Genomic DNA, 26,035 nt, shown 5'->3' on the forward strand with positions numbered 1-26,035 from the left:
ACGACTGTGTGTGTTTGACAGTAACTTGACAGTAAACGGATCTCAGTTTGTATACCTGTGTGGATCTACATTTATTAGCATAACACAAACATAATAAATTAGATAGAACAACCCTGTTCATTAATGTTTATTAATGCTTGAGTTCATGTTCATGTTCGCACTGTTACTGTGTTGTGTGCCAAAGCACCCCTGTGATTGGTGGAGGTCACGGGGGCGGGGCGGGTGCTGTGTGTGTTATTGAGACCGTTGGGAGAGAGAGCTCGGGTGAACTAATAAAGTTGTGTAGATTTATGAAACACAGGATAAGATGTAAATTCCTTGTGCAGGTACGTACGTGAGAGTGTGTGTGTGTGCGTGTGTGTCGTCTTGATGGTGAGTGATTCATGCGGGGGGGGGGGGGGGGGGGGGCTGGGGTTAGGTTTAATTTCGGACGCATCATCAGTAGTGTTCCTCCAGGTCATGGGGTGTTTCGGCCATCACACTATACACCCTCGCCAGAGGTGGCCAGCTCAGGGGGATCAGCCCCGAACTTGCGTCAATCCTAATTCGTCATGAGACTCATGAGACTCATGAGACTATGCAAGGCAGGGGCGTCCTTTTCCCTGAGTCAGGCCTAAGCTGACCGCATACCTTCTGGTTGGCTACTTCGGGGCCCAGCAGGGATCTTTCCTTCTCATAAAAAGCCACTGGCTGCTTCTTTCGGCTGCTTCCGATGCAGCTTTGACGGCTGAACGCAGGCTTTGGCCTCTGATTCCCAGGTCTGTAAACAATCTGGTGGTAGATCTTGCCACAAACCCTCTGCACCCCACCTCCACTGGGCGGACTTCAGTGTTCCAGCCGCGGTGTTGTGCTTCGGCGGCGAGCTCAGCATAGCGTAGATGTTTCCGCTCGTAAGCTTCATCCACTGCGTCCTCCCAGGGTACGGTTAGTTCGATGATGTACACCTTTTTTAGAGAAGGGGACCAGAGAACCAAGTCAGGTCTCAGGGTGGTTATTGCGATCTCTTTAGGAAACACAAGCTGTCGTCCAATATCAGTCAGCATCTTCCAGTCGCGGGCCAACCGTAGCTGGCCTCGCTCAGATGGTGTCGAGCTGCTCCTGGTAACCTTTGCCCCCTCACGGACAAAGGTAATTGCCTGTTGGTGGTTGGATGCTGATGGCGGTAGGGAGTTGGTGGCAGCTCGTTTGTCCTCCAGGGTGGATGCAAAGATCTTCAGGACTTGGTTGTGACGCCACGTGTAGCGTCCTTGGGCGAGACTAGTTTTGCACCCTGAAAGAATGTGCCTGAGGGTGGCTGGCGTGGAACAAAGGGCACACCCCGGGTCTTCACCATACCACTGGCCAAGGTTAACTGGTGTTGGAAGGACGTCGTATGTAGCTCTGATAATAAAGCTCAACTGCCTCGCTTCCATGGCCCACATGTCCTTCCAGCTAATCTTCCTCCTCTCCACACTGTCCCATCGCGTCCACTGTCCCTGCTTGGCAAGAGAGACTGCCTTGGCCCATCTTCCAGCCTCCTCCTGATGGCGTACTTCCTCCACCACCATCTTCCTCCGTTCTGGTGCTGTGGCCTTACTCCAAGCAGGGCGAGCAGCTGTTAGCCCGAAGCCTCCTCTTCCCTGCTGAACATACCCCACAATATCAGCATGTTTGAGGGCTGCTGTTGCTTCCTCCACCGCTTTGGCTGGTGTCCATTTGCGCCCGGTTGTCAAGGTTGGTGCGTTGTTGCTCACCACTAAATCTCTGGATTCATTCAGTGTCATCTGGAGTCTTGTTTTTGCACACTTGAACTCCTCTGTGAGACTGGTGAGGGGCAGCTTGAGGATGCTATCTCCGTAGAGACCTATGGTGGTAAGGCATCGTGGAATTCCGAGCCATTTCTTGATGTAGCCTGTGACTCCTCTTTCCAACTTCTCTACGGTTGAGATTGGGACCTCATACACTGCGAGGGGCCACAGCATCCGTGGTAGGAGTCCAAACTGCAGGCACCAAGCCTTTAACTTTCCAGGTAGCTGTGTTTTATCGATGGACTGCAGGCCACTGCTGATATCTTTGCGCAGTTGTAGAACCTGGTCTTTGTCCTTCAGGCTTGCATCATACCACCTGCCAAGGCTTTTTACAGGTTGCTCAGACACTGTTGGGATTGGATCATCGCCGATGAAGAATTTCAGGTCAGAGAGCACTCCCTTCACAATTGAGATGCTTCGTGACTTGGATGGTTTGATCTTCATACGGGCCCAACTGATGTTCTCTTCCAGTTTTCTGAGCAGCCTCCTGGTGCATGGGACGGTGGTGGTCAACGTTGTAATGTCGTCCATGTAAGCTCTGAGCGGAGGGAGACGCTGACCAGAGTCAACTCGCTGTCCGCCTACAACCCATTTTGAGGCTCGGATGATGACTTCCATTGCCATCACAAATGTCAGGGGTGAAATAGTGCATCCCGCCATGATGCCTACTTCCAGGCACTGCCAAGAGGTGGTAAAGTCAGAGGTGGTAAAGCAGAACTGCATGTCTTGGAAGTAGGATTTAACCAGGGCTGTGATGGTGTCCGGTATGTGGAAGAAGTCGAAGGCAGACCACAGGAGTTCGTGGGGCACAGAGCCAAAGGCATTGGCAAGGTCCAGAAAGACGACGTGAATGTCCCGTCTCTCCACCTTTGCCGTTTGGATCTGGTGCCAGATCATGCTGAAATGTTCTGAGCACCCCGAGAATCCTGATATTCCTGCTTTCTGTACAGATGTGTCGATGTATTTGTTTCTTCTCAGATACTCGGCCATCCTCTGTGCAATGACACTAAAGAAGATTTTGCCCTCAACGTTTAGCAGGGAGATTGGACGGAATTGGCTGATGTTGACTGCATCCTTCTCCTTTGGGATGAGGACTCCACCTGCCCTGCGCCACGCTTTAGGTATTATCTTCTTCTGCCATGCTGTTCTCATGAGCCTCCAGAGAAACCTCAGGACATCTGATGCGTTCTTATACACCTTGTATGGGACTCCGTTTGGCCCCGGGGCTGATGCCGTTCTTGCTCGACGCACTGTGTTTTCCACCTCTTTCCAGGTTGGAGGGCTGATCAGCATGTGGTGTTCAGGGGGGTCGATTGGTGGTATATCAGAGGGAATGGTCAGATGTTCATGCCGCCTTGGGTCAGAGTGTGTTTCTTTCAGGTGATTTTCCAGGTCTGTCTTTGTTGTTTTTAGAGCTCCACTTTTTTCCTTTGTGAAGATACTTTTAAGGAACTTGAAGGGATCCTTATAGAACCGTGTTCTAGCTTGTTCTTTCTTCCTTCTACGTTTCCGGAGGTTCTCTGCTCTACGGAGGGATGCCAGCCGTGATTTGATGTCGACTTGAAGTGCGTTTATGCCTTCCCTTTCCACTCCAGAGGCTTTTTTCCACCGTTTCCTAAGTTGTCTTCTTTCTAGGACGAGGCGCTGGATCTCCTGTTGCCTCCTGGAAACGGGTGCAGTTGGAACATCTTTCCCGCCTTTCCTTTCTTGCACTCCAAAGCGTTCTGCCCCATACTGGGTTTACAATTAAACGCACAGATTACATGAGAGAAGCTATCTGTCATTATTTCAACCACTGTCCAAGTGGGGACGTTACAATACTTTCGTTTTAGAACGAAACGTTAGCCGCTAGCAGCGTTTTTAGCAGTCACCATTCTTGAGCAAAACATGATACAAACAAACATTCAAATACTCGTGTCGTCTTGATTTTTTTTCCGATTTCAATGTATGACGCATCATTTGAAAGCTTACCATCTGTAGTTTCAGACTATGTAAACAAACGAAAAATTACGTAAGCAAATGGTTATTATTTATCTGGTATAGATACCACTTCTGCGCCGAATGTACCGCCACCGGCACAAATCCGCACCCGACATTGTAATTACCGTAATTTCTAAACGGTTTGTGCTATCGAAAAAAATCCAACTGTCCCTGAAAGCTGAGATGTTGCACTTCAACCAACATATAGGGTATTACGGTAAAATGTGACGTGAGGACATTCTCAGAGTCAGTTTACTCACAGTGATTGGCGGAGCGTTCAGGGACACATGCTTTTTTTCAGTTCTCCGGTCATAATAACTCGCTGCCTTTCTGCGCAGCCTGAATCAAAGTGGACTGTCTGAATCATTTGGTGGCGGAGGAAATTCATTTGTGGCGGCCCGCCACCAATAAATGCATATAGAGGAAACACTGAACATATAATACATTAAAGGGACAATGCGTGACCCTCCGCGACATCCAGTGGTGAAAACAAGACAAACAGATCCGGCAGCAATCAAACATGATATTTGTATTAATTTGCGTATAATGCAATGCACAAAAGCATTTTCCTGGCCTTAAAATGAGCGGGTGTCTTCGTGGAGGCCGCCATGTTGAATTAATTGTAAATCAATGGAACATTCAGCTTCACCCCTGGATGTCACTTAAAGTCACACTCAGTCCCTTCAAACATAGGCCTACAGATGAATGCCATATTCGATTCCAGTCAAATCCTCCAACCTCATCCCCACCACAAGATGTCGCCAAAACTCACACACTATCCCCCTGATACAGTAGTAAATACAACAAAATAAACTAAAATATTTTTTTTTTTACAAAAAGGGCAAATATTATTAATCCATTAAAATATAAAGACCTATAAAGACATGATCCTAACGCAATCATCTCTTCGATGAAAAAAGGAATCAACCAAAATAAACAAAGTAAAATAAAACAGCTACCTGTCATCAGCCACTTAATAGGTGCCTCTTCAGTCTCTTTTTGAATAACCTTTTACTTTTTTCTTGGCGATATCAAGAGGTAATTCATTCCAAATTGTACTAGCTCTATAAAGCACTGTTCTTTTCCAAAAAATTGTTCTTGGGTGGGCTTTCATAATGTCACCATTGCCGGCCTTCCTGGTATGGTGGTGATGATGATGATGATGATGTCACCCATTCAGAGAGAATTCTGAATGTCTTCAGGTTCTCATTGAGTGGATTAGCCCTTTAGGTGACCAGTAGAAATGTTTGGGTCTAAAACCTCCTGACTGGGTCTTGGTCCGGATCCTCCAGGGTTCTGGGGGGTATTCCATCATTGTCGCTAACGGAAAATCCAAGCTTATGTTTGATGAGTCTCGTGGGAGATTTATCAAAATAAGGCTGGATTTTTTTTTATAAATCTCGGGAGACTTGGATAATAAGCCTGGATTTTCCTTTAGCGACGTCGATGGAATACCCCCCAGGTCTTGACTTCATCTCTGTTGTAGTTTTTTATTTAGTTTTTTTAAATTAAAAATATTCATGTTATTTATTCCAATTCTGCAGCATCGTCGACTGGAACAACCCTCTGATCATCAACAAGATGTACAAGGTCTACCTGGGGGACATCCCTCTCAAGACCAAGGTATAGGAGCACTCCTCACTCTTCCTCTCTTCACTCTCTTCCATCTGTCACTCTTCTCCTCCTTTCAGTCTTCCTCATCTTCCTCTTCTCTTGCGCTTCTGCTCTCCACTCTTCTCACACTTCCATCAGATATATATTAAAGCTAAATGTGAACAGGTGAATGGAGAAATAACTGTGTGTGTGTGTGTGTGTGTGTGTGTGTGTTCCAGGGAGCCAGTCTGAAGCGGGAGCTGAAACACGAGCCGGTCAGTACCAGAGTTAAGCTGAAGATCCTGCCTCACCTGCTACGATCTCGCTTAGCCGCAGAGTGCTTCCCAGCCAACATCCAGGTAGGGTGTATGTGTGTGTGTGTGTGTGTGTGTGTGTGTGTGTGTGTGTGTGTGTGAGCAAGTGAGCATTTGACTTATTTACTTGTTTGTTTGAGAGAGTGTGTGTGTGTGTGTACTCACCATTCCTTCCCTCTCCACAGGTGGTCTATGACGGTCTGTTTGGTTCCAACACCAACAACAAGCTGCTGTCCCTCACACTCCAGTTTGTCCACCACATCTGTATGGTGTAAGTAGCCTACACACACACACACACTCCAGTTTGTCAAAATAAAAGTCTGAACGTTAATTGTCCAAACATTAAATTGGCTGCCGACTTGTTACCCCTGTCACCAGGCTGTGTCACAGTAGTTTAACCTTGTTTCTCCACAGCTGTCCTGACACCAACAAGCCCCTGGGACTGATGCTGCTCAACGGCCTGACCAAGCTCATCAACGAGTACAAGGAGGTACGCCAACCAATCACAGCCCTGTTATGATGTCACCAACCAATCACAGCCCTGTTATGCTATCACCAACCAATCACAACCCTGTTATGCTATCACCAACCAATCACAACCCTGTTATGATATCACCAACCAATCACAACCCTGTTATGATATCACCAACCAATCACAACCCTGTTATGCTATCACCAACTAATCAAAACCCTTTTATGATATCCCCAACCAACCAAAACCCTTTTATGATATCACCAACCAATCAAAAACATTTTATGACATCATTGGCAAAGCAGAACAGTAAAACGCATATTTCATAGAAATATTCACTACAATAGAATGTTTTCAACATGTATGTTGTTATGTAATGCGGTCCTGTGAGTTCTGTGTCAGAGAGTTATAATAATAATATTAATTTATTGCATTTAAAGCATTTTTCATGATATAAGACGATGGCTTGTGATGCTCATTATGGCTTGTTTGTGGTGTTGTAGCTGATAAGCAGGTGTGTGTGATGAGCAGGTGTGTGTGATGAGCAGGTGTGTGTGATAAGCAGGTGTGTGTGATGAGCAGGTGTGTGTGATAAGCAGGTGTGTGTGATAAGCAGGTGTGTGTGTGTTTGCAGGATCCTAAGCTGCTGTGTGTTGCCTACTCTGCTGTGGGAAAACTCTCCAGGTAAGACTGGTGTTCTCGCACCCACCGCTGTCCTCACATTTATTATTATTATATTATTGAACTGCATTTCGTTGTATAGTACTTTTTATAGTACAATTGCGATGACAATACAGTTTAATCTAATCTAGTAAAATGTTATGACCGCCAACGGCCCCTGGTCATCTTTTTGTGATGGCCGATGGTAGATGATTCACTGTCTTACTTAGACAAATGTATTTGTTGTAAGTGGCTCTGGATAACGGCGTGTGCTAAATGGCAGAAATGTAGAAATGTATCAAGGGAAGTGTTTGAACACGTCGTGTTGTACACGTGTGAGACCTGTGTGTCTGTCCCTCCTCTCCCTCCGTGTTGTACATGTGTGAGACCTGTGTGTCTGTCCCTCCTCTCCCTCCGTAGCCGGATGCCTCAGCTCTTCACCAAGGACATCGCCCTGGTGCAGCAGTTCTTTGAGTCCATGTGCAAGGTGAGTTATAATGACATTGTTGTTTAACCCAAAAAAATCTGTACTGTATTTGACGTGTTTAATGTAAACATGACGTCTGTGTGTGTGTGTGCGCCTCTAATGTGTTCCTGGTGTGTGTGTGTGCGCTCGCGTGTCTGCGTCTGTATGCTTCTAATGTGTTCCTGGTGTGTGTGTGTGTGCGTGCGTGCGTGCGTGCGTGCGTGCGTGCGTGTGTGTGTGTATGCGTCTAACGTGTCCCTGGTGTGTGCAGGAGGAGCCTGACGTGCGCCTGGCCATCCAGGAGGCTCTGTCCATGATGGTAGGAGCCTACGCCAACCTGCAGGGGGCGCTGCTCAACCTGATGGAGGCCCTGGTGGCTGCTTACATGGGCAAGGTACCGACGCCGTCTCCATGGCAACCACGTCCGTTTTTTTATTGTTTACATGTGTTTGATGTAGCCAGTATGAATGTCACTAGTGGAATTCTTCTTCTTCTACTTCTACTTCTTCTTCTAGTTCTAGTTCTTCTTCTTCTTCACATCAGGGGGGGTATTCCAATAACGTCGCTAAAGGAAAATCCTTGCGAAAAGTCTTGCGAGATCTATCAAAATAAGCCTAGGTTTTCCTTTAGTAAGTAAGTAAGTAAGTAAAGCTTTATTTATATAGCGCCTTTCGTACATGAAATGCACGAAAGCGACATTGATGGAATATCCCCCTGAATACTGTGTCATATGCTCATTATTATTGTTATTGTGGCTGACGTGTGAATACTGTGTTGTGATTGGTGGACAGCCGGAGGTGCAGGTTCGCCAGGTGGCCATGAAGTACGCCAGCATCGTGTTCGGCCCTGATCACGTGCCCTCCAGATACCTGCTCCTATTGGCTGCTGGAGACCCGTGAGTTTCACCCTAAGCACACCCATTACCGCTGGTACACCAGTGATGGTCAACGCGATTGTCACCTTTTTAAATTTGTTGAACATTTCGTTCAAGTGTCCAATAGGCGGTTGATAATTAAATGTATTTAATGTATTTATGTTTACTAGTGACGGTGGACAGTAAATGTGTCTGTGTGTGTAGGAGAGAGGTTATTCAGTAGGGATGATGTGTGTGTGTGTGTGTGTGTAGGAGAGAGGAGGTGAGCGGAGAGGCCCAGCGGGTGCTGAGGGCGCTGCCCGCTAAGAGCCCTGAGAAGGAGGGCTCCAAACCCATGCCCTCCTTCCCTGAGATGGTCGCCTACATCCAGGAGAAGGTGAGATTGCATCCCAAACCAACAACCACACACCCCCTACAACCACCAACCCTCTACACCCACGCCTCTTCTTAATTTGTCAAATACATGTCTCTGACCTTGTTCCTTCTGACCTCTGACCTCTTCTCCAGGCCGCTCAGAGGATGAAGACGCCGGCCAAGTACATCATCGGGACGTCCACTCTCCCCTTCAACCCGTCTGCCTTTGGCGAGGTAAACACACACAACACACACTTGGGGCAGTGTTAATTTTGGCAGACTATTTTACATTTAGTCTTAGTCTTTAGACGAAAATGCACATGAGTTTTAGTCACATTTAGTCATTGTTATCCTTCTTAGTCTTAGGTCTAGGTTTTAGTCAACAAAAACTCAAACTCAGAAAAGTTTCATGCGTCTGCTTCTTCTTCGTCAGTTTCATATGACCTCACTTACTGAGGGGAGGGGGGAGAGAAAGAGAGAAAAAGAAAGGAGTAGAGAGAGATGATGACCTCACTTCCCCCCCTGTCCCGCCCCCCCCAGATCGTGCTGTACCTGCGTATGTGCCTGGCCTACAGTGCCGGGGCCACGCCCCTCTCCAAGAGCCTGGTGGACATGCAGGACGACGCCCCCGCCATTGGCCGCTACGTCCACGCACTGCTGTCCTCCGAGCCCATGACCTCCCCCGGCCTGAAGGGCGGCGCCACCAACCCTGTCCAGGTGTACATGGACCTGCTGCAGCAGCTGCTCTCCGCCATCGGAGGTAACCACTCACGGATCATAGAAAGATTATATATATATATATGATAATATAGGTGTGCGTTCGTAAATTCGCTCTGAGAGTGCCAGAGCGCACACTGTCTCAGATCATAGAAAAATGATATATATATATATCGTCACCTTCTTAAAATACTAGCTTACATCGCTTTTTAGGAATGTAAATTATAATATACATATTCTAGATTTGGTTAAGTTTATTCTGTTTTTCGCAAAAACTTAAGAAGGTGACGATATGATAATATAGGCTGCGTTCGTAAATACGCTCTGGAAAATCTGATCAGCACTCATGGAATGGCTCTTGTCCAATCAAATTACTTGGTCGCTCTATGACGTTGAACCCAGTGTGCACACTCCGGCACTCTCAGAGCGAATTTACGAACGCACCCATAATATACAGTATATGTCATTTCTGTTTATTTTTCCTTTATTTAACCAGAGAAGTCACATTGAGATGTACATGTCTTTTTAAATATTATCCAAAGCCACTTACAGTACAGCGAGTCCATACATGATTTGTATGTATGGTCCCAGCGGGAATCGAACCCACAACCTTAGCATGTACTCTACCAACTGAACGTGCAGGACCTGCAGAGACCTCATCTAATTCCAAAGGAAACTCAATGTGTTCATGCACTTCATGCATGTTGTCTTTTCTTTTCTGTCTGTAGGAATCCCGGTGATGTACTGTCTCCTGGAGGTGGTGTCTGTCTGCCCTCACAAACTGGCCCCCAAATTCATCGACAGAATCGACTGGATCAAAGTAAGTCTCTCTCTCTGTGTGTCGCTGTGTGTCCCACTCGCCTACCTCCACCTCTATTGAATAATACAACACGATCCATGATAATCCATGCTGATGCCAATCCATTCTACACTAAGAGCTCATGCTAATCAACGCTCATGCTATCTCATGCTATGCTAATCCATTCTAATACTGATCAACGTTCACGCTATCTCATGCTATGCTAATCCATGCTAATGCTGATATCAATGTTGACGCTAACCCATGCTATGCTAACCCACGCTAACGGATGTGTCGTCCCCTCCTCAGAGTGTGATGAACACGAACAAGGAGGACATGCGGGAGCTGGCGGCCCAGCTCTACGCCACGGTGGTGTCCACCATGTCAGGGAACGAGCTAAAGACGGCCGTGCAGAACCTGATCAAGATCACTAAAGACACTCACGTATGTCCTGTCCCCCCTCACACACACACACACGTATGTCCTGTCCCCTCACACACACACACGTATGTCCTGTCCCCCCTCACACACACACACACACACGTATGTCCTGTCCCCCCTCACACACACACACACGTATGTCCTGTCCCCTCACACACACACACACGTATGTCCTGTCCCCCCTCACACACACACACTCACGTGTGTCCTGTCCCCTCACACACACACACTCACGTATGTCCTGTCCCCTCACACACACTCACGTATGTCCTGTCCCTCACACACACACACACACACACACGTATGTCCTGTCCCCTCACACACACACACGTATGTCCTGTCCCCTCACACACACTCACGTATGTCCTGTCCCCTAACAGGGGGGGTCAGGTCCATTTCAATTCAGGAAGTACATTTTCAAAATGACAGTTGGAATAGGAATCTAACTAGAATCCTATTCCAACTGTCATTTTGAAAATGGTCTCCTTCCCTGAGGGGATATATTACTGTAATATTATATTATTTTGCATTTATATTGATATTATATTATTTTACATTCATTCTAATTTGTAGTCTACATGCCCCATACCCACTTCACAATTCTGTTTTATTTTTTGCTGATATATTGTTGTTGGTTATGTCCTATGCCCCAACCTGACCAAGTACATTTCCTGTACGTGCAAATATACTTGGCCAAATAAAATAATTCTGATTCTGAATTCTGGTCTAATCATAAATTCAGTTAACTTCATGAATGGAAATTGAATTGAGCCTAACCTAATCTCTGTGGTCTCAACTAAACGTTTATACAGTTGTTTTTCTACACAATACTGTTACATGTTCGCCTCATAACAGCGTTTTTAGCACATTCGCGCCCTTAAACTTTTACTCTTTGATTTTGCCTTGTTTGTAATGGATAGATCATTATCATTGAAGTTGTCTCAGTTTCACTGAGCTGAATGTTAATCTGTGTTGCCTCTTGGAAACCCGCAGAGCCCTGAGAGCCAGCACGGCGCCATCTTGGCTCTGGGCTACATGGTGGGCAGGTACATGAGCCAGAGGAAGGCCGCCACCTCCGGAGACTCCGCCCACAACCGGGAGCAGCGCATGAACGCCACGTCCAAGGAGGACGAGGAACTCATCGCCATGGCAACCAAAACCATTGGTAGGGAGGTTATTAGCTTACATTATTAGCTAATTTTTTCAGGAGCTCTTAAATTGTTTTGTCTACTTTAGTATCATCCACTAAACATGTCTCTGTGTGTGTGCCTGTGTGTGTCTGTGTGCGTGCCTGTGTGTGTGTGTGTGTGTGTGTGTGTCCGTCCGTCCGTCCGTGTGTGTGTGCCTGTCTACGTGTGTGTGTGTGCCCGTGTGTGTGTATGCGTCCCTGTGTGTGTGTGTGTGTGTGTGTGTGTGTCTACGTGTGTGTGTGTGTGTGTGTGTGTGTCCATGTGTGTGTATGCGTCCCTGTGTGTGTGTGTGTGTGTGTGTGTGTGTGTGTGTGTGTGTAGGCTCCTTCCTGGACAGCGCGTCTCCTGTGCTAGCCGTGGCGTCCTGCACGGCGCTGGGGGAGATCGGCCGTAACGGCCCCCTGCTGATCCCCAGCGAGGGCGACGCCTCCGGCCTGCTGACCAAACTCAACATGGTGGACAACCTGCTGGCCCGCATCCCCTCCGGCAAGGAGACCACCAAGGTAACCATGGTTACCACTTTTTAAATTTCAGTTACAGTTGGAAGTTGTAGGCTAAAAGCTCCATTTACTGCTTTACTGCTGGTAATTAACAGGGACTGTCCACAAAACTATAAAGTAATAAACTAAACTAATATTGTCATCAGGGCTCGCCCCCCCCCCCCCCCCAGGATGTTTGAACAGTGTGTCGCTGGATTTCATTCATCATCAATAACTGTCTCTGTCCTTTATTCATGTCACAATACTACAGAAAACACTGCTAAAACGCAGAATTAGCTGAGGAACATAACAACGCTTTCGCTTTCTTTTCTTTCTTTTTTTTACAACAATGTCATTGCCGATCAAAATAGTTACTCTGTCATTAATTACTAATTATATAGTTTCATTTGCCTTGAAATGTTTACAGCATGCTTTTCAATGAGGAAAATGTTTAACTTAAGATCATTTTTTGAATCGACTGAATTGAAATGGAGTATAACCCAACTCTGATAGACAACACACGCTAATGTTGTTGTTGTTGTTGTTGTTGTTGTTGTGGTGGTGGTGTAGATGAAGGAGCGAGCCATCCAGACCCTGGGGTATCTCCCAGTGGGAGACGGAGACTTTGCCCACCAGAAGAAGCTGATCCAGGGACTCATGGACTCTGTGGAGGTGGGCGACTCTCACAGGCTCTCACTGATTAACACAGCTTCACACTCTGACTTCATATGATATGACCTTCACTACACTCCATAAGAACTTCATACAACATGCAGAAAGAATTGGTGCTCTTTTATATTTTGGCTGTTGTAAAATCTTTCTCCCTCCCTCCCTGTCTCTGTCTCTCTTCTACCTCTCTGCACTTTCCTCCTGTTCCCTCCCCCTCTCTCTCTCTTCCTATTTCCTTCTCTATCTACCTACCTATCTCCTCCTCTTTTCTTTCTTTCTGTCTCCCCCCCCCCCAGGCTAAGCAGGTAGAACTCCAGTTCACCGTGGGGGAGGCCATCACCAGTGCAGCGATCGGCACCTGCTCTGGGGCCGCCAGAGACCCCTGGACCTGCCCTGAGGACCAGTACAGCCCCCCAGACAGTAAGACCACACACACACACACACACACACACACACACAGCCCCCCAGACAGTAAGACCACACACACACACACACACACATATACACACACACACACACACACCACACACACACACAGCCCCCCAGACAGTAAAACCACACACACACCACACACACACACACACAGCTGCCCAGGCAGTCCTTGTCTCTCTCTACCTGTGTGTCCTACCTGTGTCTTACCTGTGTGTCCTACCTGTGTTTGTGCCCCCCAGGTGTGAAGAGTAATGACGTGGTCCCCTGGGTGTTGAACGCGGTCCTGGCTCGCTACATCCCCAGCCAGAACCCCCACATCCGCCAGGCCGCCTGCATCTGGCTGCTGTCCCTGGTCAAGAAGCTCAGCCAGCACAAGGAGATCATGGTGAGGGTCATAGGTCACGGCTGGGGTCACACTTGGGGGTCAAAGGTCAAGGCTGGGGTCACACCTGGGGGGGGGGGGTCAGGATGGGGGTCAAAGGTCAAGGCTGGGGTCAAGGGGAGAGGGTAATACGGGAAAGTTATGGAAATGTTGAGCTCTTTGTTGATTGTTGACTTTCTCCTTTTACTCTCTTCCCCTACTTCTCTCTCTTCCCTCCTTTCTCTCTCTCTTCCTCCTTTTCTTTCCTCCCTCCTTTTTCTCTCTTCCACCTTCTCTCTCTTCCCTCCTTTTCTCTCTCTCTCTCTAGTCTCACCTGAAGGAGATCCAGACAGCGTTCATCTCCATCCTCTCAGACCCTGACGGTGAGTACATCCATCTGTCTGTTCATCACACCCTGCATTCCTCCTTTTATTTATGTAGGCATCCATCCATCCATCCATCCATCCATTCATCACACCCTTCATTCCTCCTTTTATTTATGTAGGCAGCCATCTATCAGTATATCATCTATCCATCCTGAGTGAAATGCTGTATTAGTCACCTAATGGTTCTCTCTTCTCCTCTCCTCCCTCTCCTCCTCTCCTCCCTCCCTTCCTCTCCTCCGTCCCGGGGCGTGTGCAGAGCTGAGTCAGGACGTGGCGTCTAAGGGCCTGGGTCTGGTGTACGAGATGGGCGGGGAGGCAGACCAGCAGGAGCTGGTGTCCACCCTGGTGGAGACGCTGATGACTGGGAGGAGGGGGAGGGAGGGAGAGGGGAGGGAGAGAAGGGAGGGAGAGGGAGGAGGAGGAGGGAGGAAGGGGTTAGTGTCCACCCTGGTCGAGCTGATGACTTGGTAGAGAAATGCCCTTCTTTCCATCAATCATAACATGAATACTAATGTTAGTTGACGACACACATCAACAGAGTGGTTCCTAAACGGCTGTGTGTTGTTTTAGTTGTTACCGTAGTAACATAAACGGTTGTGTGTTGTCCTCCAGGGTGAAGCACGCGGTGTCGGAGGACACGGAGGTGTTCCAGGGGGAGGCGCTGGGGAAAGCCCCCGACGGGTGAGTCTGTCTCTGGTCTGCTTTTCCATTTTAATTCAGTTAATTCAGGAAGTCAACTGAAATTCCAGTTCCACATTCAATTAAACTGTATTGAGTGGATTGAAATGGAATCGGTCCTAACCCCGGTCCAGGCAAACTGACTGGCCAGGACGTCTGAGAAGGTGGCGAGGTGCCGAAATGTCTAGTATGTTGCTAGCATGCTAGCAATACATACAATAATATGACCGTTGACCTTCCACAGGCAAGGCCTGTCCACCTACAAGGAGCTGTGCTCATTGGCTAGTGACCTGAACCAACCGGATCTCGTCTACAAGTTCATGAACCTAGCGAACCACCACGCCATGTGGAACTCTCGCAAGGTGGGTGTGTGTGTGTGTGTGTGGGTCTACCTATAAAGGTGTGTGTGTGTGTGTGTGTCTTCCTATAAAGGTGTGTGTGTGTGTGTGGGTCTACCTATAAAGGTGTGTGTGTGTGTGTGGGTCTACCTATAAAGGTGTGTGTGTGTGTGTGTCTGAGTGTGTCTATGAAAGAGGTGTGCGCGTGCGTGACCAGTCGTGGTCATGGTGTGTGTCTGCGTGTGTAGGCCTTATTTGAAAACCTTCTCTGGACTTGTCCTTCCTTCTTAGCCTCCTTGAAGTCAGGAGCTGATCTGACATGAGTGGACAGGTCACAGCCACCTCTCCACTGGCCTGCTTGGACCCATCCACTCACATCAGATCAGTGATGGCTTTCAGGAAGGGAGGAAGCGTTCAAACAGGGCCATGGTTTCACTGAAAATATATTCATTACTGTATAAGTGATCTCTTATGTTTAACGTCCCCCCCCTCCTCACTCTCTTCTCTCCTCCCCCTCTCTCCACCTCCCCCTCCTCTCTCCACCCCCCCCCTCTCTCCACCTCCCCCTCCTCTCTCACTCCTTTCTCTCTCCTCCTCCCTCCCTCCCTCTCTCCTCCTTCCCACCTCTCCTCTCTCCCCCATCCCTCCTCCAACCCCCCCTCCCCTCTCCTCCCTTCTCTCCTCCCCTCCTCTCCTCCACCCTCCCCGCTTCCTCCCTTCCTCCCTCCCTCTCCACAGGGGGCAGCGTTTGGTTTCAACATCATAGCCACCAAGGCTGGGGAGCAGCTCGCCCCCTACCTGCCACAGCTGGTACCGCGTCTCTACAGGTACCAGTTTGACCCCAACATGGGCATCCGCCAGGCCATGACCAGCATCTGGGACGCCCTGGTCACTGACAAGACTCTGGTAGGACACACACACACACACCTAATATATACACACACACCTAATATACACATACACACACCTAATATACACACACACACCTAATATACACATATACACATACACACACCTAATATACACACACACACCTAATATACACATACACACACCTAATATACACACACACACCTAATATACACATACACACACCTAATATACACATACACACACACACCTAATATACACATATACACACACCATGACCAGCATCTGGTACGCCCTGGTCACTGACAAGACTCTGGTAGGACACACACACACACACATACACACAGACACCTAATATACACACACACACACACACACACACACACACCTAATATACATACATACACCCTCCACCCACTCCTAGCGGCTGACTGTGTGTGTGTGTGTGTGTGTGTGTGTGTGTGTGTGTGTTCCAGGTGGATAAGTACCTGAAGGAGATTCTCCAGGACGTCATCTCCAACCTGACCAGCAACACCTGGAGAGTACGAGAGTCCAGGTACATTGCTGTTATTATTATTATTATTATCATTATTATTATTCTATATGGTGGTGACGATGATGATATAGGTAGAAATCGGAGGACGGGCTCATTGGAACAGTATCAAACACGTGTGTCTGTATTTGTATCTGTCAAAAAGATTGATTGATTGGTTGATGATGTCTGTTCAGCTGCCTGGCTCTGAACGATCTGATTCGCGGACGGCAGGCTGATGACATCATCGACCACTTGGCCGAGATCTGGGAGACCTTGTTCAGAGTGCTGGCTGACATCAAGGTGTGTGTGTGTGGTTGTGTCAGGTGTGTGTGTGTGTGTGTGTGTGTGTGTGTGTGTGTCTCTCTCTCTGTCTGTCTGTTCAACTGTGAAATTGAACATCTCTTCTCTGTTCTCAGGAGTCTGTACGGAAGGCTGCAGACATCACCCTCAAAACACTCAGCAAGGTAGGAACAACTGTTATGACAGCCCATTCAGATGGAATCCCAAGCTGAGTCAACTGGGCATTTTCACCGTTCACACATGAGCCAAATGGCAGTAGATTCCCGTGTTGCTCCCTTTCACACATGTCGGCAATTCCTAGGTTGCGCAATCTACCGTACTTGAATCATTACATGCATTCAACTCGATGCAGAACTGGAGCGCGACGGGCACGTGGGACTGCCATGTACCGTATATATCTGCCATATCATACCTCTGTTTTATATTGAAAAATATGATGATAAATACATGTGGGATGGAGGTATGATATGGCAGATGTGTGGTGTGTGGCGGTCTCGCACGCCTGTCTCGTTCCAGCGAGTCAACTCGTTTTACGAGTGCTTACCATCACCAAGTGCGCTCGCCAAGGAAAGCACTTGATTACCGTTGATATAAACATACTATACTATATATATGATGGGAGTTACTTAAAAATGGCTTTAAAAAATGCCTTTTCACCAAGTGTCCAGTTGTGGAATTTTATTTAGTAGTAGCGATATTCGGAGTCTGGGGCAGTTCTCATGCTCTCTGCCCTGCTGGTTGCCCGAGGCAGCTGTGAAAGGAGACTGACCAGGCAATCTTCAGGCTTTCATTCAGACATGCAGCGACCCTGTAAATTGCATGGAATTATACATGGTCTCAACCAGGGTAATTGCCCGAGCGGATTTCCCTGGTCTGTACCATTCAGACTTACGTCGACCCTGGAAATTGCATGGAATATACTGGGAAGGCTCGTATGTGTGAAAGGGGCTTAACGCTGCTCTCCATCACGATGACTGCCAATGGCCCCTGGCCTGAGCTAGATTACTCTTCCTGCTATGACTGGTGAATTGATGATTCACTTGCTTAGTCAAATGTATCGATTGTCAGTCGCTTTGGAATAAGGCGTCTGCTATATGCCAAAATGTAAATGCTCTCCCTCCCCAGGTGTGTGTGTGTGTGTGTGTGTGTGTGTGTGTCTAACTCTCCCCTCCCTCCCCAAGTGTGTGTGTGTGTGTGTGTGTGTGTGTGTGTGTGTGTCTAACTCTCCCCTCCCTCCCCAGGTGTTTGTTTGTGTGTGTGTGTGTGTGTGTGTCTAACTCTCCCCTCCCTCCCCAGGTGTGTGTGTGTGTGTGTTTGTGTGTGTGTGTGTGTGTCTAACTCTCCCCTCCCTCCCCAGGTGTGTGTGTGTGTGTGTGTCTAACTCTCCCCTCCCTCCCCAGGTGTGTGTGTGTGTGTGTGTCTAACTCTCCCCTCCCTCCCCAGGTGTGTGTGTGTGTGTGTGTGTGTGTCTAACTCTCCCCTCCCTCCCCAGGTGTGTGTGTGTGTGTGTCTAACTCTCCCCTCCCTCCCCAGGTGTGTGCCCGTATGTGTGAGTCCTCGGGGGTGGCGGCCCAGAGGACCGTGGCGGTGCTGCTGCCCACCCTGCTGGACAAGGGCATCGTCAGCAACGTGGCGGAGGTCCGCTCGCTCAGGTAAGACCACACACACACACACACACACACGCACACCTCCACACACACACACACACACATCTGTCCATTGGCGGGTGTCTGTTTATATAAGGTATAGGTGTGTGTGTGTGTATTTTTATATAAGGTGTTTTTATATACGGTGTGTGTATCTGTGTTTATATAAGGTGTGTGTATGTGTGTTTATATAAGGTGTGTGTGTATTTATATAAGGTGTGTGTTTATAGGTGTGTGTGTGTGTTTACATAAGGTGTGTGTATGTGTGTTTATATAAGGTGTGTGTGTATTTATATAAGGTGTGTGTTTATAGGTGTGTGTGTGTTTACATAAGGTGTGTGTATGTGTGTTTATATAAGGTGTGCGTTTATAGGTGTGTGTCTGTGTTTATATAAGGTGCAGTGTTTCCTCCAGGATTTTTCACATTAGTGGCGGAGTGTTCTTTTTTCGCGCGCGTAGCGTATGCAACACGCACTGGCGCTCAATACAAAGACGTAATTTCACCGAAAAATAGAGGGTGGCAACATAAAAAAAAGTGCCCTGTTTACCCGTACCTCCGCCGTTCTGTTCGTGGTGATTTGGGAGGCAATAGATTATTTTTGCCCCGCGCATATTGCCCTGTAATTAGACCACGCGACCACAGCTCCATTGTGTCTCTCAGTGTGCGAATTAAATCACGGTGTGCAGGGGAGCCCAGGGATTAAAGCAAAAAAAATTCTCCTGACGGAAAAAAAAAATCTGGAGAATTTCGGGGCCGGTGGCTTTCCGTGCGCAAAGCGCGCATGCGATTTTCCGTTCTACGTTCTAATGCTTTGACTTTTCTTTCGAAAAATGTGAACACAAATGTGAACACCGCGTTGTATAAAATCAATGACACATCGCTAGTCAACTAACACGGCTTGTTTTGTGAGCCTGCTAACAATGTACAGTAGTGTTCTAGTTAACTAGGTAGCAGTCCAATCCATTTCGCTGCTGTATTTTGGCTTGACTAGCGAGTTTGTGTTGTGATTCTCAACAACGTAGTTTCACCCTTTTCCATAGTTTTGATAAATAAATGTGTGGACTGACGATGTAGCGCAGCCTAACTTATTCTAATAATTATTTAACATAGTTTTATTCTGATAATTATTCCCCCCTCCTCCCAGACAAGGTCACATTATTATTGGATTGGTTGTTTGCGTGTCGGGTGAAGTTAGCTAAACATTTAACCTGCTACCTAGCAAGAGAAACATCATGTCACTCTCCAAAGGTCTAAAGAGGAAAGTTGACGGTGAAACAGGGCATTTAAACAGGAATGGACAGCGAACTATGCGTTCATCCTACCTGGTTTCATCAATGCAAAGCCGTTGTGAGACTCACATCTTCCGTGCTCACAATGAATGTTCCCTTCCACCTATACATGCGAGTCGTCCTTTTCGTCAATGAATGTGATAAAGACGTGCTAGAGTAATCGATTGGTGCATAAAAACCTTGAGAACTGCCGGATTAAAGTGATGTCCATAATAATAATAAATAATAATAATACATTAGACTTATAGCGCTTTTCTAGACACTCAAAGACGTCCATATGATAGCCAACAAATAGTGACCGATGGGAGATGCCAGTTTTCTCATTAAGTGAGATTTAATAGCCTAATATTATTTTTTCTATTTTTAATGAATGGCTCATTGTAATTATTATCCCTAGTAATGTAGCGTATTTGCTCTGTCGTTAAATGTTTTTCAGGAGCATATAGGCTAAGCGGATTCAGCTTTTTTTTTTTTTTTTGCGCCGATTTAGTTGTCAATGTTTTTCATAAAATTAAACTGCATTTGCTTTGTTACTGTTCATATGTGTGGTGCAGTCACATAGCCTATAAGTAAACATTAAGTTTGGAATAAATCCATCGCAATTCGGAATATTTTAGAGCTCCCCCAAAATGTCACAAACCATGTTTCCAGGGGAGCTCATGTCACCACTAGGTGAGCTATAGCTCCCCGAGCTCCCCCTTATTTCGCACCATGGTGTCTCTTATTGTCCAAATGTTCCCTGAATTTTAGCTGCATGTTTTTCCAGCATGTAAATCCGTTGTCAATAAAAATTCGACTCCCCTTCTTTCCCCCTGCCAATACTGTGTCGTTTGTGACATTTACCAACGTTTATGCTATCAATAGTTCGAAGCTAGCATTAGATGCGAGGCTGCTCGGGAACATTATTTGTTTCACAAAATAGCCTGATTTAGTTGACCATGAACATCAGAGACTAGACTACATTACGAATGTTCATTTAAAATACTCTATAGTGAGCACTGGTATAAGAACATGAACCAGAGAACAGCAGTAAATGCAAGAACCCAAGGTCGTCGCTGTTGATGTTGCATTTTCGATTAGGATACGCTTACGGGATTAAAGGGACGGGCGACGGGCGAAGAGAGAGGGAAGGGATTTCCAGAAATCCAAATGTCCCGCTAAATTCGGACCAATCACAAAACTGTTTTGCAAGCGCGTCGCCGACGAGGTTAATTGCAACATTGTAACATATTGTAACTTACTACATCCTAAATCGGAACGAAATGTAGGTCTGAAAGCGGCCTAAACTAGCTTCAATCTGATTTTTTTCTGTTCTCCGGTCATAAAGTGGAATGAATCAATTAGTGGCGGAGAAAATGTATTCGCGGCAGCCTGCCACGAATAAATGCATATAGAGGAAACACTGAGGTGTGTGTATGCCAGTGTGTCTATTGCATTTTTGAAAACTTGCACCTCACCTGAGCCCCCCCCTTGCCCCCCCTCCACCCCTCAGCATCCAGACCCTGGTGAAGGTCAGCAAGACGGCGGGGGCCAGGCTGAAGCCCCACGCCCCCCGCCTCATCCCGGCCCTGCTGGAGGCCCTCAGCACCCTGGAGCCCCAGGTGCTCAACTACCTCAGCCTCCGCGCCACGGAGCAGGAGAAGGTACGCAGCTCTGACGTCCTCTAGTCTGGGGTAGCTCTGACATCCACTAGTCTGGTCTGGGGCAGCTCTGACATCCTCTGGTCTGGTCTGGGGCAGCTCTGACATCCGCTAGTCTGGTCTGGGGCAGCTCTGACATCCGCTAGTCTGGTCTGGGGTAGCTCTGACATCCACTAGTCTGGTCTGGGGCAGCTCTGACATCCTCTAGTCTGGTCTGGGGCAGCTCTGACATCCTCTAGTCTGGTCTGGGGCAGCTCTGACATCCTCTAGTCTGGTCTGGGGATAACCACCTAGCTCTGACATCCACTAGTCTGGTCTGGGGCCTCGTTCATAACGGGTGCTTAGATCAAATGTTGATCTTACCCGTGTCGTACGTAGAAAACCACGTCAACGTAGTGATTTATAAAATTTCAACGTGAGTCAATTTGATCGTGGAAACGATCGTAGCTCGACGTCGAGTATTCAACTTGCTTACGTACATTACCTACTGGTTATGCGGAGTTATTACAGGCATGTGAGCTGCACTGGAAAAACGTTGCCTACTGTAATTCATGCAAGTGGCTCGTAATAAAATTAACGATGTTGTTATCAGCCGAGAAAATGAGTTTAATTCAAGATTGAAAGGGAACTAATGTTTATGATTGTATTTCAGTCTTTCTTTATATCTATCTCTCTTCAACATGCCTATGCCTTGCCCGGCCACGCGCTAAATGATACTGGATTTCGAGTTGAGTCGGGATGAGGGGGAATGGCATCCCCCCTGAAATAAAAACAGTCCAAATCATCCCCCGTCTAAAACTGCCATCCCCCCTTTCCATCCCTTATGTCATTTTATCAATGAACGTGGTATTACTGCCCTCTCCCCTTCCAGACGCACGCCTACCCTATAATATAGTATTAACGCCCTGTGATAGCGGCTCAAATAGCGGCTGAATGAAGCCAAGTGCTATAATATAATATAATACAGACATAATATTGTCAGTATTGTCTGTCTGTATTATATTATATTATAGCACTTGGCTTCATTCAGCCGCTATAATTGAGCCTCTATCACAGGGCGTTAATACAAACCTCATTCACCTGCGTTCAATTCCAAGTATGTTTGGTATTTATAGAAGGAAGCACGTACGCAACTTTAAACCATCTCAGCCCGTTTTTTAAATAATGCTCACGTCCGTTTAGAAAAATGTGCTTACGTGAAAGTCAAAGATGACGTTCAAGTATTTCTTTATGAATGAGGCCCCTGGGCTCGTCAACCCTAGCTAACCTAAACCACCTAGCTCTGACGTCGGCTAGTCTGGTCTGGGTTTGGCAATCTCAGCAACTAGCTCTGACATCCACTAGTCTGGTCTGGGCTTGTCTGAAGATACCGTCTGAACTCTGCTGTGTGTGTGTGTGTGTGTGTGTGTCTGGTGTGTGTGTGTGTGTGTGTCTGGTGTGTGTGTGTGTGTGTGTCTGGTGTGTGTGTGTGTAGAACGCCATGGATGCAGCTAGGATCAGTGCGGCCAAGTCTTCTCCCATGATGGAGACCATCAACATGGTGAGACCACCACACCTGTCAACATGCGACACCTCAAGATGACCTCCTGCTCTTAAAGATACCAGTGATTTAATTGTCTTCTTCCCTCTCTCTCTCTCTCTCTCTCTCTCTCTCTCTCTCTCTCTCTCTCTCTCTCTCTCTCTCTCTCTCTCTCTCTCTCTCTCTCTCTCTCCCTCCCCCCCCCCTCTTTCTCTCTCTCTCTCTCCCTCCCCCTCTCTCTCTCTCTCTCTCTCTCTCTCTCTCTCTCTCCCCCCCCCCCTCTCTCTCTCTCTCTCCCCCCCCCTCTCTCTCTCCACAGTGTCTGCAGCATCTGGATGTGTCTGTGTTGGGGGAGCTCGTCCCCAAGCTCTGTGACCTGCTCAAGAGTGGCGTGGGCCTGGGTACCAAGGTAACACACACACACACGCACACACACACATACACACACACACACCTCCTATCTCAACCACACTGCCTAGAAGCAGGCATTAGGAGAGACTAACACCCCCCCCCCCCCCGGTCTGACGTGTGTCCCCTGCAGGCGGGCTGTGCCAGTGTGATCGTGTCCCTGACCGTCCAGTGTCCCCAAGACCTGACACCCTATTCAGGTGACACACCACCTCCTCTACACACACACACACCTACCATCCCAATCTATACACACACCTCCTCCTCTACACACACCTCCTCCTCCTCTACACACTCCTCCTCCTCTACACACACCTCCTCCTCTACACCTACACACACCTCCTCCTCTACACACACCACCTCCTTCTCGACACCTACACACACCTCCTTTTCTACACCTACCATCTCCTCTACACTGTCTACACACACCTACCATCCCATGTTAATGTGTGTGTGTGTGTGTGTGTGTGTGTGTGTGTGTCTGCGTGTGTGTGTGTGTGTCTGCGTCTGCGTGTGTGTGTGTGTGTGTAGGTAAGCTGATGAGCGCTCTGCTGAACGGGGTTCACGACCGCAGCAGCGTGGTGCAGGCGGCCTTCGCCTTCGCCCTCGGACACCTGGTCAGGGTGAGACACGTCTACCCTCCATCTTTACCTCAGTCTTACTCTTATTATATGTCGATGGAGAGAGGTGGGTTACTGTACACAGCAATGGCACTACTGCCCCCTAGTGGTCAGATCCCACTCTACAATGGTATATATGGGTTTATTTAGTTTGTCGATGTCTCCCTGTCCTGTGTGCAAATACATGACAATCTAAAACCTCAGTTTTTTTAGGGTTGTTCAGCTATGAGGTATAAGGTCATATATATAAGGTGTGTTTTCTGTGAGGTATAACGTATGAGGTGTAACGTAAGGTGGGTTTTCTATGAGGTGTAACGTAAGGTGTGTTTTCTGTGAGGTATAACGTAAGGTGTGTTTTCTGTGAGGTATAACGTAAGGTGTGTTTTCTGTGAGGTATAACGTAAGGTGTGTTTTCTGTGGACTTCAGACGGCGAAGGACACAAGCGTGGAGAAACTCCTGCTGAAACTCAACACCTGGTATCTAGAGAAAGAAGGTAAGACAACAACATGGATGGATAAATGGATGGATGGATTGATAGACAGATGGATAGACAGACAGACAGACAGACAGATACACCTTTTTCGATTTCTCTGACTAGTACGGAAAATGCCTCTCCTCCTCCCCCACTCTCCCCCCCCCCCCCCCCCCCCTCCTCCCTCAGAGCCAGTGTACATGTATTCATAGATAGATAGATAGATAGATAGATAGATAGATAGATAGATACACCTGTTTCTATTTCTTTGACTAGTACTGAAAATGTCTCACCCCCCTCCCTCCTCCTCTCAGAGCCGGTGTACAAGTCCTTGTGCGCCCTGACGGTCCACGCCATCAGCCACTACAGCCCAGACGTGCTGAAGGGCCAGGCCACGGCCGCCCTGCCCCTGGCCTTCCTGGGCATGCACCAGGCCCCCGGCCCCGAGGAGGAGAAGGGGGAGGGCCGCGACGCTGCGCTCTGGACCGAGGTGTGGCAGGACCACGTGCCCGGTGAGACACGCAGGCATGCATGGACGCATGCACGCCTTTTCAGAAAATGAATGGGTACACACGCATGCATGCATATAGAGGCGACTGTGGCTCAGGAGCAGGGTTCGAGTTATAAGCTGAACTCTGTGGGGGTCTCCAAAATAACAGTGCGAAATGTTCTCATGCACGCGCGAATCATGCCCACACAGCGATGGGACTTACAAGTTTTAATTAGCTATAGGCAGTAGCGGATTAAGGTGGTCAGTGGCCCTAGGCTACTCCTTTGTGTGAGGACCCCCCGCCCCCATACACAAGCCTCCCTCCTCCCCAAAATATACAACTCACGAGATTCCTGCACACACAAGCTGGGGAAGAGCATTTCCAGCTCCAGGACCACCAGCACGGGCTCCCCGCAGGGCTGCGTCCTGTCTCCAGCACTATTCTCCCTCTACACCAACAGCTGTGTCTCCCGCCACCCCTCGGTCAAGCTCCTGAAGTTTGCAGACGACACCACCCTGGTGGGCCTCATCTCCGGGGGGGACGAATCTGCCTACAGGGGTGAGATCGAGGGGCTGCAGAGATGGTGCAGCTTAAACAATCTGGAGCTAAATGCTCTAAAAACAGTGGAGATGGTGGTGGACTTCCGAAGGAAAGCAGCCCTGCCCCCTCCCATCACGCTGGGAGGTACCCCGGTGGCCTCCGTGGAGTCATGCCGCTTTCTAGGCATGACCATCTCCCGGGACCTAAAGTGGGAGCAGAACACCGAGGTCCTCACAAAGAAGGCCCAGAAGAGGATGTTCTTCCTCCGGCAGCTGAGGAAACTCAGGCTGCCGAGGTCCATGATGGTCCAGTTCTACACGGCCATCATAGAATCCATCCTCACCCACTCCATCATCACCTGGTTCCCTGCTGCAACGACCAAGGACAAGGCCAAGTTGCAGCGGGTGCGACGTTCAGCAGAGAGGGTGATCGGCTGTCCCTTGCCCTCCCTCAACTCCCTGCATGACACCAGGGCTCTGAGGAGGGCAAGGAAGATCATGGCTGACCCCTTCCACCCCGGCCACGGCCTCCTCACCCTGCTTCCCTCTGGAAGAAGGTTGCGGCTGCCTAAGGCACTTAAGGCCCGCCACAGGCTCAGCTTCTACCCCTCAGCCGCCAGGCTGTTAAATGACTCTGGCTTCCCCCCCCCCCCCGCCCCCAAGTCTGCCCAGGACTGAACTGGACTCTGTAAAAAAAAACTCTGCACTGCACTT

General features: G+C 48.2%; 1 protein-coding gene across 1 annotated transcript in view; it reads left to right on the plus strand.

Moving 5' to 3' along the window:
* Positions 1 to 26,035, plus strand: part of LOC308150450 (proteasome adapter and scaffold protein ECM29-like) — a gene marked incomplete at both ends in the record, with an annotated part of 32,407 nt that overhangs the window by 4,421 nt on the left and 1,951 nt on the right. The window contains 34 exons of the mRNA XM_080523277.1: positions 5,312 to 5,390; positions 5,600 to 5,719; positions 5,860 to 5,945; positions 6,089 to 6,164; positions 6,781 to 6,830; positions 7,227 to 7,293; positions 7,544 to 7,666; positions 8,064 to 8,167; positions 8,399 to 8,522; positions 8,654 to 8,734; positions 9,041 to 9,260; positions 9,946 to 10,037; positions 10,326 to 10,460; positions 11,451 to 11,622; positions 11,969 to 12,150; positions 12,697 to 12,798; positions 13,092 to 13,215; positions 13,467 to 13,612; positions 13,917 to 13,971; positions 14,231 to 14,345; positions 14,587 to 14,655; positions 14,897 to 15,014; positions 15,729 to 15,896; positions 16,337 to 16,416; positions 16,590 to 16,695; positions 16,812 to 16,859; positions 18,229 to 18,347; positions 21,124 to 21,274; positions 22,746 to 22,811; positions 23,110 to 23,199; positions 23,332 to 23,398; positions 23,730 to 23,821; positions 24,246 to 24,312; positions 24,606 to 24,803. Of these exons, the coding sequence (XP_080379403.1) occupies positions 5,312 to 5,390; positions 5,600 to 5,719; positions 5,860 to 5,945; positions 6,089 to 6,164; positions 6,781 to 6,830; positions 7,227 to 7,293; positions 7,544 to 7,666; positions 8,064 to 8,167; positions 8,399 to 8,522; positions 8,654 to 8,734; positions 9,041 to 9,260; positions 9,946 to 10,037; positions 10,326 to 10,460; positions 11,451 to 11,622; positions 11,969 to 12,150; positions 12,697 to 12,798; positions 13,092 to 13,215; positions 13,467 to 13,612; positions 13,917 to 13,971; positions 14,231 to 14,345; positions 14,587 to 14,655; positions 14,897 to 15,014; positions 15,729 to 15,896; positions 16,337 to 16,416; positions 16,590 to 16,695; positions 16,812 to 16,859; positions 18,229 to 18,347; positions 21,124 to 21,274; positions 22,746 to 22,811; positions 23,110 to 23,199; positions 23,332 to 23,398; positions 23,730 to 23,821; positions 24,246 to 24,312; positions 24,606 to 24,803 (3,692 nt within the window). The remainder of the gene's footprint in view (positions 1 to 5,311; positions 5,391 to 5,599; positions 5,720 to 5,859; positions 5,946 to 6,088; positions 6,165 to 6,780; positions 6,831 to 7,226; positions 7,294 to 7,543; positions 7,667 to 8,063; positions 8,168 to 8,398; positions 8,523 to 8,653; positions 8,735 to 9,040; positions 9,261 to 9,945; positions 10,038 to 10,325; positions 10,461 to 11,450; positions 11,623 to 11,968; positions 12,151 to 12,696; positions 12,799 to 13,091; positions 13,216 to 13,466; positions 13,613 to 13,916; positions 13,972 to 14,230; positions 14,346 to 14,586; positions 14,656 to 14,896; positions 15,015 to 15,728; positions 15,897 to 16,336; positions 16,417 to 16,589; positions 16,696 to 16,811; positions 16,860 to 18,228; positions 18,348 to 21,123; positions 21,275 to 22,745; positions 22,812 to 23,109; positions 23,200 to 23,331; positions 23,399 to 23,729; positions 23,822 to 24,245; positions 24,313 to 24,605; positions 24,804 to 26,035) is intronic.

Source organism: Nansenia antarctica (assembly GCF_963989245.1).
Source record: "Nansenia antarctica genome assembly, chromosome: 2".
Lineage (NCBI taxonomy): Eukaryota > Metazoa > Chordata > Actinopteri > Argentiniformes > Microstomatidae > Nansenia > Nansenia antarctica.